The 15,591-nt window shown below is 40.0% G+C and overlaps 1 protein-coding gene across 1 annotated transcript in view; it reads left to right on the top strand.

Annotated features, from left to right (window-relative positions):
- Positions 1-15,591, top strand: part of LOC115224516 (androglobin-like) — a 71,638-nt gene that overhangs the window by 30,582 nt on the left and 25,465 nt on the right. Inside the window, exons 17-25 of the mRNA XM_029795426.2 lie at positions 1,376-1,532; positions 3,980-4,043; positions 5,141-5,183; positions 6,421-6,555; positions 8,781-8,934; positions 9,100-9,214; positions 10,331-10,498; positions 12,756-12,897; positions 14,859-14,889. Of these exons, the coding sequence (XP_029651286.1) occupies positions 1,376-1,532; positions 3,980-4,043; positions 5,141-5,183; positions 6,421-6,555; positions 8,781-8,934; positions 9,100-9,214; positions 10,331-10,498; positions 12,756-12,897; positions 14,859-14,889 (1,009 nt within the window). The remainder of the gene's footprint in view (positions 1-1,375; positions 1,533-3,979; positions 4,044-5,140; positions 5,184-6,420; positions 6,556-8,780; positions 8,935-9,099; positions 9,215-10,330; positions 10,499-12,755; positions 12,898-14,858; positions 14,890-15,591) is intronic.

The following is a 15,591-nucleotide window of genomic DNA, read 5'->3' as shown; positions in this document are numbered from 1 at the left end:
TTAGCGGTTCGGCAAAAGAGACTGATAGAATAAGTACTGGGCTTCCAAAGAATAAGTCCTGGGGTCGATTTGCTCGACTAAAGGCGGTGCTCCAGCATGGGCACTAATCAAATGACTGAAACTGTCAGACATCAGTTGTTAGCTGTTGAGACACTACATCCTTCAAAACCTCCATGTGTCCTGAAATCCGCCAACAGTACACCTGATGGCCATTTTTTTCTTTTTAGTTGTAGTACACCTGAGCACTGTATACAACAATTTCCTTCATCATTATATATGTGTGTGTGTTGACTTTCTGTGCAACATTTTATGGCTGTTACTCAATGTAATGTCACACACCCACTTCTGTTCCCACTCAGTGGTACCCTACACAGTGTTCAATATCTGGTGCAAGACTCTCTCTTTTCTATCTATTTCTCTGTCCTTCTCCTCTCCCCTCTACCTATCTGCTGCTTTTCTCTCTTTACTGCCCTCCATTTCTTCCTCTGTCCATCTCTGTCAACTACCTACTGTCTATCTTTATTCCCTTCTTTCTCCACACTCTCTCTTTCTTCCTACTTGCTCTTCCCTAACCTTCTCTACTCTCTTTCTTCACTTTTTTGGTACCAGAAGACAATCCAATTTTTTATCACTCATCGTTTTTCTACTTGACCAGTGCATAGGTAAGACATCATCATTTAATGTCCATTTTCCATGCTAGCATAGGTTGAACGGTTCGACTGGGGCCTGGGAAGCCAGGAGGCTGCACCAGGCTCCAGTCTGATGGCCAAAACAATCCTTCAGGGAACAAAGAAAGAGATGGGAAAACAACATCTATGAGTGGACAGGCCTAAAGATGAGAGCCAGTATGGCAGAGTAGGCTGATCACACCAGTTTGATCTCATGCAAGGCAGTGTAAGCATCCTGAGAGAAAAGTTGGGCATAAGAGACACATCAGATGTGGTGCGCAAGAGAGACAACTGCGCTGGCATGGTGATATGATGCATATGGACGAGGATAGCTATGTGAAGAAGTGTTACACTCTAACAGTGGAGAAGACCTAGGAGGACATAGGATGAGGTGGTGAAGCATGATCTTCGAATGTTGGGCCTCATGGAGGCAATGATAGGCAACTGAGACCTTTGGTGAGTAAGAGGAGAGAGTGAGGAGAGCAAGAGGATAGAGAGTGAGGAGAGCAATAGGAGAGAGTGAGGAGAGCAATAGGAGAGAGTGAGGAGAGCAAGAGGATAGAGAGTAAGGAGAGCAATAAGAGAGAGTGAGGAGAGCAAGAGGATAGAGAGTAAGGAGAGCAATAAGAGAGAGAGTGAGAGACAGAAAAGGGAGAGAAACTTCCTGCAACATTTCTTTTTTACTTTGTTTTGGCTTCATTTTCTAGACAACAGCATAGACAGTAGTAATGTTACCAAAGAAGTCAATGAGAAGAATGGACTTCCAGTAAGTGACTTCGACTTAGTTGCAACTCTCCCTAACCTAGAACATACTGGATTTAAGAAAACCTGGGTCGACTTTGAGCTCTTCTGCAAATCATTCAAGTAAGTCTACGAGGTCCTTTTTAAATCTATTTTTAATCTATTAAGCGCAAGCGTGGCTATGTGTTAAGAAGTTCGCTTCCCAACCACATGGTTTCCGATTCAACCTCACTGCATGGTACCTCGAACAAGTTGTGTTCTATTCTAGCCTCAGGCCAACCAAAGCCTTGTGAGTGGATTTGGTTAACATTAGTTCTCTATAATAGGCGCAGGAGTGGCTGTGTGGTAAGTAGCTTGCTTACCAACCACATGGTCCCGGGTTCTGTCCCACTGCGTGGCATCTTGGGCAAGTGTCTTCTGCTATAGCCCCGGGCCGACTAATGCCTTGTGAGTGGATTTGGTAGACAGAAACTGAAAGAAGCCTGTCGTATATATATATATATATATATATATATATATATATATATATATATATATATATATATATACGCTCCTAGCTTAGTTTTTCTAATGCTCGTTGCTTAGTTTTTCCTGGAGGGCTGGCCGGTTCTAGTAATCTCAAGATTAATCAGCCGAAATTACTACGATGATCCGGTTCTTGACTGAAGACTGAGGGCTTCGAATGTCCTGTCTGTGTTTGTTGTATTGTCTTCTAAGTTTTTATGCGTTCTTGTCTCAGTTTGTATTTTTCTACATATCATAATATATATATATATATATGTATATGTATGTGTGTGTATATGTTTGTGTGTCTGTGTTTGTCCCCCTAGCATTGCTTGACAACCGATGCTGGTGTGTTTAGTCCCCGTCACTTAGCGGTGCGGCAAAAGAGACCGATAGAATAAGTACTGGGTTTCCAAAGAATAAGTCCCGGGGTCGATTTGCTCGACTAAAGGCGGTGCTCCAGCATGGCCGCAGTCAAATGACTGAAACAAGTAAAAGAGTAAAGAGTAAAGAGAGTAATAGCTGGCCCTGTGCTGTCAAATATGATGGCTAATTGTAGTATTTTATATATAAACAAGAGCACTCAGAGAGCGCAAACCTCCACTAAGGCAACACCTATGTCCTCTCAATGATTAGCCAGAGATGATTTTTAAATTGAGAATATCTGAAATAAACTTGACTGCTCTCACAAACAAGAATACTAAAAATGAACCTGACCACTCTCAAAAATTAAGTCAAAAAACAGGAAAAGTAATCCAGAATCCTTGTCTGGTACTGGATCAATCCCAAAATCTAATAAGTTTGCGCCAGTCAGGAGGCCAAACATCTCTGAAATTTTCATCCAAATCCATCAAGTGGTTCTTGAGATATCTTGTCCATGGACAAACAATCAAACAAACAAACACAACTGAAAACAATGCCTCTGCCTTCGCTAAGGCAGAGGTAATAAGGTACAAAATAATCACAGATGCAAACATTCACATACTTCCCTTGTACATGCACACACGTACACACATATACTCACACAGAGTTGAAATGCTGTTTGATTTTCCTTTTCAGCATTGAATGTTCACCATCTCACTTCCATTGCACACACACACACACACAAATACACACACACACACATTCACTTGACACCCTTTTACATACACACATATACTCACGCAGAGTTGAAACACTGTTTGATTTTTTTCACTGTAGAACTTCCATCTTCCCACTACTAAGTTTACTGTCACCCCTTCCTTCCTTATTCATCTGTCACCCCTTCCTTTCTCATTCATATGTTGTGACTGAGAATTACACGAGAGTATTATTATAGTAGATGCAATAAGTCGTATAATCATATGATTATATCAGTTTCTCCTAAATTTGCTCTGTATTTCATAACTAGTAATATTACTAAGTATAGTACTTGCTTAACCATGTGAAGCTGAGTGGAATTGTTGTCGTGGCCAGTGCCAGTGACTAGTAAAAGGTGCCTGTACTGGTGACATGTTAAGGGCACCTGTGCCAGTGACACATTAAGAACACCAGTGCTATGACACATTAAAGGTACTCATGCTGGTAACATATTAAAGGCACCCGTGATGGTGACATGTTAAGGATATCTGTGCTAGTGACACGTTAAGAGCACCTGTGTTGGGCAACCAAAGCCTTGTGAGTGGATTTGGTAGATGGAAACTGAAAAGAAGCCTGTCGTATATATGTATATGTATATATGTGTGTGTGTTTGTGTATGTGTTTGTCCCCCCAACATCACTTGACAACCGATACTGGTGTGTTTATGCCCCTGTAACTTAGCGGTTCGGCATAAAAGGCCAATAGAATAAGTACTAAACTTCCAAAGAATAAGTCTTGGTGTCGATTTGCTCGACTAAAAGTGGTGCTCCAGCATGGCCACAGTCAAATGACTGAAACAAGTAAAAGAGTATATATACACACACACACATACATACACACACAGTCACTATACACATACACACACACTTATGCATAGACCAAAGATATATCACTCATATGCACCACCACTTCATCGTCTATGTAATCTCTCTGATATCTATTTTCAGTAGTCTCTCCTATTACCATAAACCGATGCTGTACCAGAACAATATAAAAGCATCTGACATTAGGGTAAGTAGCATCATCATCATCATCATCATCAATTCCGCCGAGGTTGACTTAGCCTTTCATCCTTTCGGGGTCAATAAATAAAAAGTACCAGTTTCGCACTGGGTCGATGTAATCAACTTATTCCCTTTGTCTGTCCTTGTTTCTCCTCTCTATGTTTAACCCCTTGTGGGTAGTAAAGAAATATATAATGATTGTTATTAAGGTGGCGAATGGCAGAATTGTTAGCACGCCGAACAAAATGCTTAGCGGTATTTCGTCTGCCGCTACACACTGAGTTCAAATTCTGCCAAGGTCAACTTTGCTTTTCATCCTTTCGGGGGTCGATAAATTAAGTTCCTCAAAATTGCAGCTGTTTGATGCAAACTGTTCAGCAAGTTCTATCAAACTATTGTTATTGTGTCTGATGTCATACCTCTGCCCATTGAATCATTTGTTTAGTTGGACAACCAGTAATAAATTAAGTTGTGTTTGGTGCAATCTGCCGCATGCACCAAATGGGAATCTTTACGCATCCCACCACAATGAACAGGGCTTACCCCTCTTTTGACTGTTTTTACAAGGTGTAGCATTCAGAAACTCCAATGGTAGTTTTCTTGGAGTCAGAGGTATTGGTTAATAGTTCTCTTGTATTTTTATTGCGTCTAAAGGCTACAATAGGCAGCTGAGAGAATCATCATCATCATCATCATCATCATCATCATCATCATCATTTAATGTCTGCTTTCCATGCTAGCATGGGTTGGACGATTTGACTGAGGAGTTGCGAAGCAGATGGCTGCGCTAGGCTCCAATCTGATCTGGCAGAGTTTCTACAGCTGGATGCCCTTCTTAATGGCAACCACTCCAAGAGTGTAGTGGGTACTTTTACGTGCTGGGGTCGATTTGCTTGACTAAAGGCGGTGCTCCAGCATGGCCACAGTCAAATGACTGAAACAAGTAAAAGAGAGTAAAAGAGAGAAAGAGATTATTATTATTATTATTATTATTATTATTATTATTATTATTATTATCATTATTATTATTATTATTATTATTATTATTATAAAACGTTTTCTCATTGCAACTTCACCTCTCCATACTGTGTTTTTTTTTTTCAGATGACTTCTGCTCTTTTAGAAGAGAAATCAATGCAATATTTATGTATCCTTCTACTATAGCCTTGGGTTGACCAAAGCCTTGTGAGTGGATTTGATAGACGGAAACTGAAAGAAGCCCATTGTATATATACATATACATATAAATATATATATATATATGTGTGTGTGTGTGTGTGTGTATATATATATACCTACATATGTATGTATGAATGTATTTGTGTGCCTGTGTTTATCCCTCCACCGATACTGGTGTGTTTGCATCCCCTTTAACTTGGCTGTTCAGCAAAACAGACCAATAGAATAAATACTAGGCTTATAAAGAATAAGTCCTGGGGTTGATTTGTTCGACTGAAGGTGGTGCTCCAGCATAGCCACAGTCACATGACTGAAACAAGTAAAAGAATGAAAGAATATCTGTGGAGCGCTCAGCCACTTGTACATTAATTTCACAAGCAGGCCGTTCCATTGGTTGGATCAACTGGAAACCTCATTGTCATGACCGACAGAGTGGCATATATATTATAGACACCAGAACATTGCCTTCACCCACTGGTTAGACACGTGTCCCATTTTGAAAAACATCAGCCAAGATGAAAAATGAAAAAATATTTGTTACAATATTAATATTAATGTAAGGTGGCGAGCTGGCAGAAACGTTAGCACGCCAGGCAAACGGGCGAAATGCGTAGCCGTATTTCGTCTGCAGCTACGTTCTGAGTTCAAATTCTGCCGAGGTCGACTTTGCCATTCATCCTTTCGGGGTCGATAAATTAAGTACCAGTTACGCACTGGAGTCGATATAAACGACTGAATCCGTTTGTTTGTCCTTGTTTGTCCTCTCTGTGTTTAGCCCCTTGTGGGTAGTAAAGAAATAGGTATTTCGTCTGTCTTTACATTCTGAGTTCAAATTCCACCGAGGTCGACTTTACCTTTCATCCTTTCGGGGTCGATAAATTAAATACCAGTTATGCACTGGGGTTGATGTAATCGACTTAATACCTATGTCTGTCCTTGTTTGTCCCCTCTATGTTTAGCCCCTTGTGGGTAGTAAAGAAATAGGTATTTTGTCTGTCTTTACATTCTGAGTTCAAATTCCACCGAGGTTGACTGTGCCTTCCATCCTTTTGGATCGATAACTTAAGTACCAGTTGCATACTGGTGACAATCTAATTAACTGGACCCCCTCCTCCAAAATTTTGGGCCTTGTGCCTAGAGTAGAAAAAAAAAATATTAATGCTAATGTGAGATTCAAGTGGAATTTTCCTTAAGCTTCTTTTCAGTTTTAGATGGTTTGGTGAACTCAGATCTGGTGGTGTGCTATTCATCATTATCCCGTTGGAACGAATGTTCCAATCCCAAAGACAATGTCGTTAAATTAAAAGAAGAAGCCCGTCTCAGTCCAAACTCATATGAAAGTGAGTATCAACTGATAAAAAAATAGCATCTTTTATTTTTACCTCTTCAGTTTCATGATGCGTCTGTGTAGGGGCTGTTTTAAATTATGAAGAGAGTATGTGTAAGAACTGTATTGTAGTTAATGTAGAGAGTATATAACGACTGTAAGGGCACCTTTGAGGACTATATATTGTCTATGTGGGGACTATATAGAACTGTATAAGATCTGTGTGGGGTCTGTACAGAGATTATTTAGTGACTGTAAGGATGTATTTGATGGCAATACAGTGACCATATGTGGACTATATTAGTGTGTATAAGGGCTGTGCATAGTGCTGTTTCAAAGCATGGACACACTGGTGAAGTAGGGAGACTGCTGGTCTTTCACAAACAACCTTGTTCAGGGGCCCCAATTCTAATTTATCTATGATGTGGCTTCCTGTCAATAAATACATGCTATAAGGCCAAGAGTAGTGATTTGCCTTGGGGCTAATAATGCTCTGAAGATGACCCTGGTTGTTTGGGGTCTCTGCAGAGACTACATAGTGACTATAAGGATCTATTTCAGGGCTATATGGAAACAACGTAGGGGAAATATAGGTGTGAATAAGGACCGGACAGATTCTATTTAAACACTATAGTAACTGTAAGGGTCTCTGTATGAGATTTATGTAGTATCTTTACAAGGGTCTACATATGGGTCTACATAATGACTAAAGACTCTGTAGAGTTTTTATGGGTGTATATGTATAAACTTTGTTGTCGTTTCTGCTCTTATTAATGTTTAGCCCCTTAGGGTAGTGGATTTTATCCGACCCATTCATTTGACTATATTTTTGTCTGTTACAAAAGCTAGGGCTCCCTTCAGTGAAGCTCAGCCATGGTTCATGCTCCATCAACTAGATTGATCTCGGGAGCTTTCTTTCAAGGGTGAGTTCATTTCATGAAATAATCATCCAAGACAAACCTGCTTGCCCAATATTCCACATTGCTTTGGGCTGGTGGAAGAGTCAGTGCTTCTGGCCTTTACCGGCACCTCCATGACTGGGGAAGTTGTTGCAGCTGATGTTCTCGATGGTGTTCGTTCACCATCATCATTGTTTAACGTCTGTTTTCCATGCTGGCATGGGTTGGACCGTTTAACAAGGGCTGGTCAGCTGGGGGAGCTGTCCACACTCCCAATTGTCTGCTGTGAATATGGTTTCTATGGCTGGATGTTCAAAGAAAGATGGTTGCATGTTGTGAGGGTGCTGGGAATGAAAGATTCCTCGTGAACATGTCATAAGTCTGCATACAAAAGTTTCAGTAGGAGAATGGGGCTCGTGGGGTCGGAGCATAAGCCATCTCTCTGCTTCATCTCATGTTTGTATTTCGTCCTTGTTGTATCTCATTCGATTTCATTATATTTTGTAAAATTTTAAAAGTCATATAATCATTGTGTGTCTGATCCCAATCAGGCTGTATTGTCCCCCTTTATGTTTGGGCCCTTGTGGCTAATAAAGAAATTGGATGCTCTTCCTAATACGAACCGCTATACAAAGTGTGCTGGGTGTCTTTTATGTGCCACTAGCACAGATGCATTTACACAGCATTAGCATGAGTGCCTTTCATGTGGCACAGCACATGAAAGTGCTTTTTATGTGGCACCAGTGCCTGCAAAGGAGAAGCCTGTGTGTATGGGGGGTAGCGCGATTTTACTTAGCTTGATGTGTTTTCTCAAGTACAGCAGATCACCATGACTCCCGGTCCCTTGTCATCTCCTCAGTGAGGCCCAGCATCCGGTGCAATAAAAAATGTGAACAGGGTGGGGAATTTCAGAAGGATGATGATTTTTGATGATAGTGATGGTGATAGTGATGGTGGTAGTGGTGGTGGTTGTAGTGGTGATGGTAGTGGTGGTGGTGGTGGCTATGGTGGTGAGGGTGGTAGTGGTGGTGGTGATGGTGGTGGTGGTGGTGGTGGCTATGGTGGTGAGGGTGGTACTGATGGTAGTTGTAGTGGTGATGGTTGTGGTGCGGTTGATGATTGTGCTGATGGCAATGATGGTGGTGGTGATGGGAGTGATGGTAATGTTGGTAGTGATAATGGTGATGGTGTTGATGGTGATGAAGCTGATGGCAGTGGTGGTAATGGTGGTAGTGATAATGGTGTATTGCTGTGGTGACGGTAGTGGTGGTGGTGGTGGTGGTGGCAATGACATTGATGGTGAGAAATGAATTTCTCTAATCTTTTGCCAATCTCTTAGATTCCAGCCATCCAGAAAGTGGTTCAATTCCAAGTCTTCAGCCTGGTCAACTCGTTGTCGAACCTTATTCTTGGAAGAGTCTGGTCATTGGTCAACCGATACTAATGCTACGAACCACTGCTACCCGTGCTGTGACACTAACACTACCACCTGGGTAGGTAAATTTTCTCTGTCCATTTTTTCTGTTTTTTTTCTTACTTTTTTCAGTCAGTTGAGCCATATATTATTATTATTATTATTATTATTATTATTATTATTATTATTATTATTATTATTATTATTATTATTATTATTATTATTATTATTATTATTATTTCAGACGCCATGTATTGAAGTTCATGATGACCAGCCCTTTAGGCTACAGCATCCACCTGTCTTCCGATAGCCCTTTCATATTTGGAGATGAAGAGACCATTATGAATCAATGCAGCAAAGTAAGTCCTCTTTGGAAAATATTGCCCCCATTTCATTCCATTCCATATCTGAACAGAATTTCTCTAAGTCCCACTAGAACAGTGTTTCTCAACCAGTTTTTTGCCCGTAGAAACCCCTTTGACACCTATTTTACTCAGATAGATGCATCTAGCCCTTTGTTGTTTAAAAAAATCTATTCTATGTTTTATAATTAAATATTATCAGGAATTGTATTAAAAAATTGCTAAAATATTTTGTGTATTGCAGAAATAAAACTAATTTATTGCAGATAGACCCCCACCCCCACAAGGGCTTATATGGATCCTGGTTGAGAACATATGCACTAGAACTATTCTAAGACTTTGGGTTCTAAAACTTTTGCATAAAAATATAGAATTTAGTGCAGCTGAAGATTGCTCTACATTTTAAATTGATGTATGTTTGCATTTTTCAGTTAAATGGAGTCGCATGAAACGATCGTACTGCATTACCTCTGGATATCCTTGTTGCTTATTTTGATTATATACATACACACACACACACACACACACACACACACACACATATATATATATATATATATATATATATATATATATTATATATATATATATAGATAGATAGATAGATAGATAGATATGTATATATATATATATATATATATATATCAGTTTGGCAAAAGAGACCGAGAGAATGAGTACTAGGCTTAAGAAATAAGTCCTGGAACTTGAACCCTTCAAGATGGTGCTCCAGCATGGTTGTAGTCAAAGTAGTTGAAAGAATAAAAGAATGTATGTATGTATGTACGTATGTATGTATGTACGTATGTACGTATGTATGTATGTATGTATGTATGTATGTACGTATGTATGTGTGTGTGTGTATGCATGTGTACATACATGTGCATATACCTCTAAACTTATTTTGTTCTACAATGTTTTGCATCATCTTTGAATACTCTAAGACCATTGGATAGTGATACAGATCTTCAATTAAACACCTTTCCTATGCAACCCAACCCTTGGTTACAGAATTATGCCCATGCTTCTCCTAAGTTTTCACCCAACATCCAATCTGTAAGCAATTCCAATTTTTTTGTTTAATTAAAAAAAATTTTTTTTGAAATTCTATTTCAGGAAAGCTGCCATTTCATAGAATCTGCTTCACAACTGATACTCAGCTTTGAAAGTTGTATCGAGAATTTCCATTCCAAGGAAAAATACGAACGAGCAAAGGAGAAAATGAGAGTTTACCTATTTCCCACCGCACCAGCAATGGCTTACTCAAAGGGTCAGCAGTATGAGGTAAAGCAAAACCCGTCTTGTTCACACTGAGCATTTTGACCTTACACTAGAGAACACAGAAACCACTTAGGGAGTCGATATTTAGTTACATGGCTAGCTGGAAATAATAGCCAAATCTCCCTTTTAAGTATCTGAATTTGGTGGATCATGGCTAGTTATTACTGATGAGAGAGAGAGAGGTATAAGGGAGGCGCTTCATTAACAATATCAGATTTTGGGGACATTAACTGGACATACTGTTTTTATTCTATTACTAAAGGTGTTTTTTTCTAATAATATAATATACAAAAATACCAAGTCACATGTTTTTTTGTTTGTTTGTTGCATTATACACAGTGTGCATAAGGTATTTGAGGACATACAAAGGCGGCGAGCTGGCAGAAACGTTTGCACACCGGGCGAAATGTGTAGCCGTATTTCGTCTGTCGTTACGCTGTGAGTTCAAATTCTGCCGAGGTCGACTTTGCCTTTCATCCTTTCGGGGTCGATAAATTAAGTACCAGTTACGCACTGGGGTCGATGGAATCGACTTAATACCTATGTCTGTCCTTGTTTGTCCCATCTATGTTTAGCCCCTTGTGGGTAGTAAAGAAATAGATATTTGAGGACATACCGTTTTTGGGGTCATTGCTGCATTTTTTGCTCGCTTTGTATAATCATTGTTTCAGAAAATAATAATAGCAGGTCCTCAGCTTACTCAAGAAGTGAAGAGGCATGCTGTTAATGTGGTTATAAAGGCTGAGCATAGTCATTTAGAAATATCTCAATTTTTAAAAGTTGCCAGATCTTTCGTCTACAAAGTTTGTAAGGAGCTAAGACTGAAGATGGAAACGTATCACCAGTATCAAAGCATAAAAAGCATTCTAAATGCTCTGAAATCATCAGAACACCTGAATTTATCCAGCAAGTTCAACAGACCATTGATTGCAATCCCAGAAAGTCCAACAGGTCAATTGCAAAAGATTTCCATGTGTCAGAAGGAACAGTCAGAAATGTCGTTCACAAAGACATCAGGTATAAGTCTTATATGGTGAGGAATGGTCACTTTGTCAGGTGGCGAGCTGGCAGAAATGTAAGCACGCCGGGCGAAATGCGTAGCCGTATTTCGTCTGCTGTTATGTTCTGAATTCAAATTCCACCGAGGTCGACTTTGCCTTTCATCCTTTCGGGGTCGATAAATTAAGTACCAGTTAAGCACTGGGGTCAATGTAATCGACTTAATCCGTTTGTCCTCTCTGTGTTTAGCCCCTTGTGGGTAGTAAAGGAATAGAAAGGTCACTTTGTCAGAAAAAGCAAAAGTAAATCACTATATCAGATCTAAAAGACTCTTAAACAAACTGAAAAATCCAGCAGAAGAAGATTTGATTTGGCTTTTCTTAAATGAGAAAAACTTCAACTAAGATCAAATAGATAAGAGAAGAAATGACAGATGGTTATGTGCAGACCCTTCTGAAGTTCCAAGTGTTATGCATACAAAATTTCCTGCAACTGTCATGGTTTTAGGGGTTTATTTTTATCTTCATAGCATTCTTTGATAAATAAAGTTATTATCTGTTATTGTATATCTGTTTTTTTTATAAACGTAAATCTGCCCTCAAATATCTTATGCACACTGTATTTCTGTCAGGCTGTAAAGGGAAAGCAGTGGCTGTGCTGAGAGAAGTGGAAGAGAGAGAAAGAAAGTATTCTAAAGTGAAGTGGATTAGATAGAGATAGATAGATAGAGATAGAGAGAGAGAGAGAGAGAGAGAGACAGACAGAGACAAACAGGCAGGCAAACAGATAGACAGAGGGACAGAGAGAGACAGACAGATGGACAAAGAGACAGATAGACAGACAGAGAAGGGAAGATAGATAACTAGCAGTAAAGTGCAAATGAGTCATGCAAGCAGGCAGGGACAAATAGAAAAGAATGGTTAAAAGAGTAGGAGAGGAAGAAATAGGACAAGTAAGAAAGGAGAATATCACTGCAAATGAACCAACTAAATGTACCTAAATGCTAGATCAAAGGACAATATGACAATTATGCAGAAGAAACAGGTGTTGGATTGGAATCTAATGTGAATTTAATGAGAATAATACTGTAATAAACAAGTTTTGAAGATGTGTAATTCTCCATTCCTTTTTGCGATGTCTTGATTATATATATGCGTGCATGTACGTATGTGCTTGTGTGTGTGTGTGTGCACGTGTACACACACACACACACACACACACACACACATTTACTCTGAGGTTTTGTTTTGTCTCATTGTAGAATTTTAAAGAGTCTTTACTCCGGCTCCTTTCTAAATCAGTCCCCTTCAATGCAGAAACTCTGTTTGCATGGAGGGCATTCTTCTTTGATCTGAACTGGAAAAACACTCCAGTTACATTTCAACAACAACCATGTAAATTAAGTAAGTATTATCTGTCTATCTGACTATCTGTCACTCTGTTTATCTGCTTGCTTTTGTCTGTCTATCTCCCTAGCTATCGGTCTTTCTCTCCCCATCTCTTTGCCTATCTACCTATCTCTCTTGTGGAGGCGCAATGGCCCAGTGGTTAGGGCAGCGGACTCGCGGTCATAGGATCGCGGTTTCGATTCCCAGACCGGGCGTTGTGAGTGTTTATTGAGCAAAAACACCTAAAGCTCCACAAGGCTCCGGCAGGGGATGGTGGTGATCCCTGCTGTACTCTTTCACCACAACTTTCTCTCACTCTTACTTCCTGTTTCTGTTGTACCTATATTTCAAAGGGCCGGCCTTGTCACTCTCTGTGTCACGCTGAATATCCCCGAGAACTATGTTAATGGTACACGTTTCTGTGGAGTGCTCAGCCACTTACTCGTTAATTTCACGAGCAGGCTGTTCCGTTGATTCGGATCAACCGGAATCCTCGTCGTCGTAACCAACGGAGTGCTTCCATGTCCACCTATCTCTCTATTTATATTTCTGTCTGTCTGTCTGTCTACCTATCTACATACCTGTCTGACTGCCTGTCAATCTGTCTGTATGTCTGTATGTTTTTCTGTCCATCTGGTCATCTGTTTGTATGTCTGTCTTTCTATGTTTGTCTATGTGTCTGTCTGTTGGTGTATATGTCTCGTTGTTTATTTGGCTCTGTCTGTCTGTCTGTCCATCTGTCCATTTTCCTTCCTTTCTTTTTGTTCTCTCTTCTGAGAATGGTTCTGGGTTACCTTGTGTCAATCAAACCCTGGTGAATGAAAACTGATTTTACAAGTTTCCCACAAGCAGAAAGTCTACATAAAAAAAAAAAACCCACAAAGATATTGTGCCACTTGCAGATGGTGTATGATTCGAAATATTCATAGAAGATAATGCAGCTGAGATGAGCTTCCACAGAATTTCCATCAAGCAAATTAAATTTTACCCACAGGGAATTAATCAAGGTGAATTTATGGTTGAATGGACATTTGTTCAATGTGCCATGTAGTGGAATTAGACCCACAACTACATGGTAGTTACATAAACAACTTCTTAACAATACGGACATATCTGCACACAACCCCTTTTCTCACATCTAATCGATATTCTTTGTTCTATAATAATATTTCAAGAATGCTATACACATTACTCAAGTTTTAGTTAATGATATCCCTAAATGTGAAGGCACATAGCTATGTGAAGGTGCATAGCTTTGTAAAGGCACATAGATATGTGAAGATGCATAGCTATGTGAAAGCTCATAGGTATGTAAAGGTGCATAACTATGTGAAGGCATATAGCTGTGTGAAGGCGCATAGCTATGTGAAGGTGCATAGTTATGTAAAGGCAAATAGCTATGTGAAGGCATATAGCTATGTGAAGGCACATAAATATGTGAAGGTGCATAGTTATGTAAAGGCATATAGCTTTGTGAAGGTGCATCGCTATGTAAAGTCACATAGGTATGTGAAGGTGAATAGCTATGTAAAGGCAGATAGCTATGTGAAGGCACATAGGTATGTGAAGGTGCATAGCTATGTGAAGGTGCATAGTTCAGTGGTTAGGGTGTTGGGCTTACAATCATGAAGTTGTGAATTCGATTCCAGGACCAGACTGTGTTGTGTTCTTGAGCAAGACACTTTATTTCACGTTGCTCCAGTTCACTCAGCTGTAGAAATGAGGTGCAATGTCACTGGGGCCAAGCTGTATTGGCCCCTTTGCTTTTCCCTTGGATAGTATTGGTGGTGTGGAGAAGGGAGGCTAGTATACATGGGCAACTGCTGGTCTTCCATAAACAACCTTGCCTATAATTCTGCCTCAGAGGGGAACTTTCTAAGTGCAATCCTATGGTCATTCGTGACCAAAACGAGTCTTTACCCCCTTTTTTTTTTATCCCTAAATTAATGTACCTTTTGTTTGTATTTTCACTACAGAGACTGAGAAGTATGACCCTTTCCCGCAGATGTGAGTTTCTCTTTTGATTCTTTTGGATTGTGTCTAATTGGTACTTCGTTAACTCTATGTTGCTTAGAACATTATTTGTAAACAGGCAATGGCCAGAGTGAAAAAATAAATTTTGGAAGATGTGCATGTTGGCATATGTTAGTACATGTTGGTGCATGTTGTTGTTTTTGTTGTTATTGTTGTTGTTAAGCAACAAGACAGGTAAGGGTGATTAGGTGATGGTCTAGGGCTTAGGGGCTGTAGACCCCAGACCTTGGGGAAAAAAAAAACTTTGGTCGAGGGCTCTTTGTTGATGCCCGACACCACTGGGAGGTGGCCCTCGAAGTCACTGGAAATGGAGATCTCCAGGTCCAAATTCTTGAACGGCTGTTGTTGCTGCTGTTTAACCCTCCCACCCCCAATGTCATATGGGATTGAGACCCCAGACCTTGGGGAAAAAAAAAAAAACTTTGGTCAAGGGCTCTTCGTTGATGCCCGACACCACTGGGAGTTGGTCCTCGAAATCACTGGAAATGGAGATCTCCAGGTCCAAATTCTTGAACGGCTGTTGTTGCTGCTGTTTAACCCTCGCACCCCCAATGTCATATGGGATTGAGCAGGTCCTATGATCAAAGACATTCAGCCCCATGACCATGGCCATGTGTTTTCTGCCACAGCTGCTTACCCTGTTGATGTTGATGAAATTCAAATGAATTAGAAATT

Source organism: Octopus sinensis, linkage group LG25 (genome assembly GCF_006345805.1).
Source record: "Octopus sinensis linkage group LG25, ASM634580v1, whole genome shotgun sequence".
NCBI classification, from domain to species: domain Eukaryota; kingdom Metazoa; phylum Mollusca; class Cephalopoda; order Octopoda; family Octopodidae; genus Octopus; species Octopus sinensis.
This window is presented reverse-complemented; position numbering and strand designations above follow the sequence as displayed.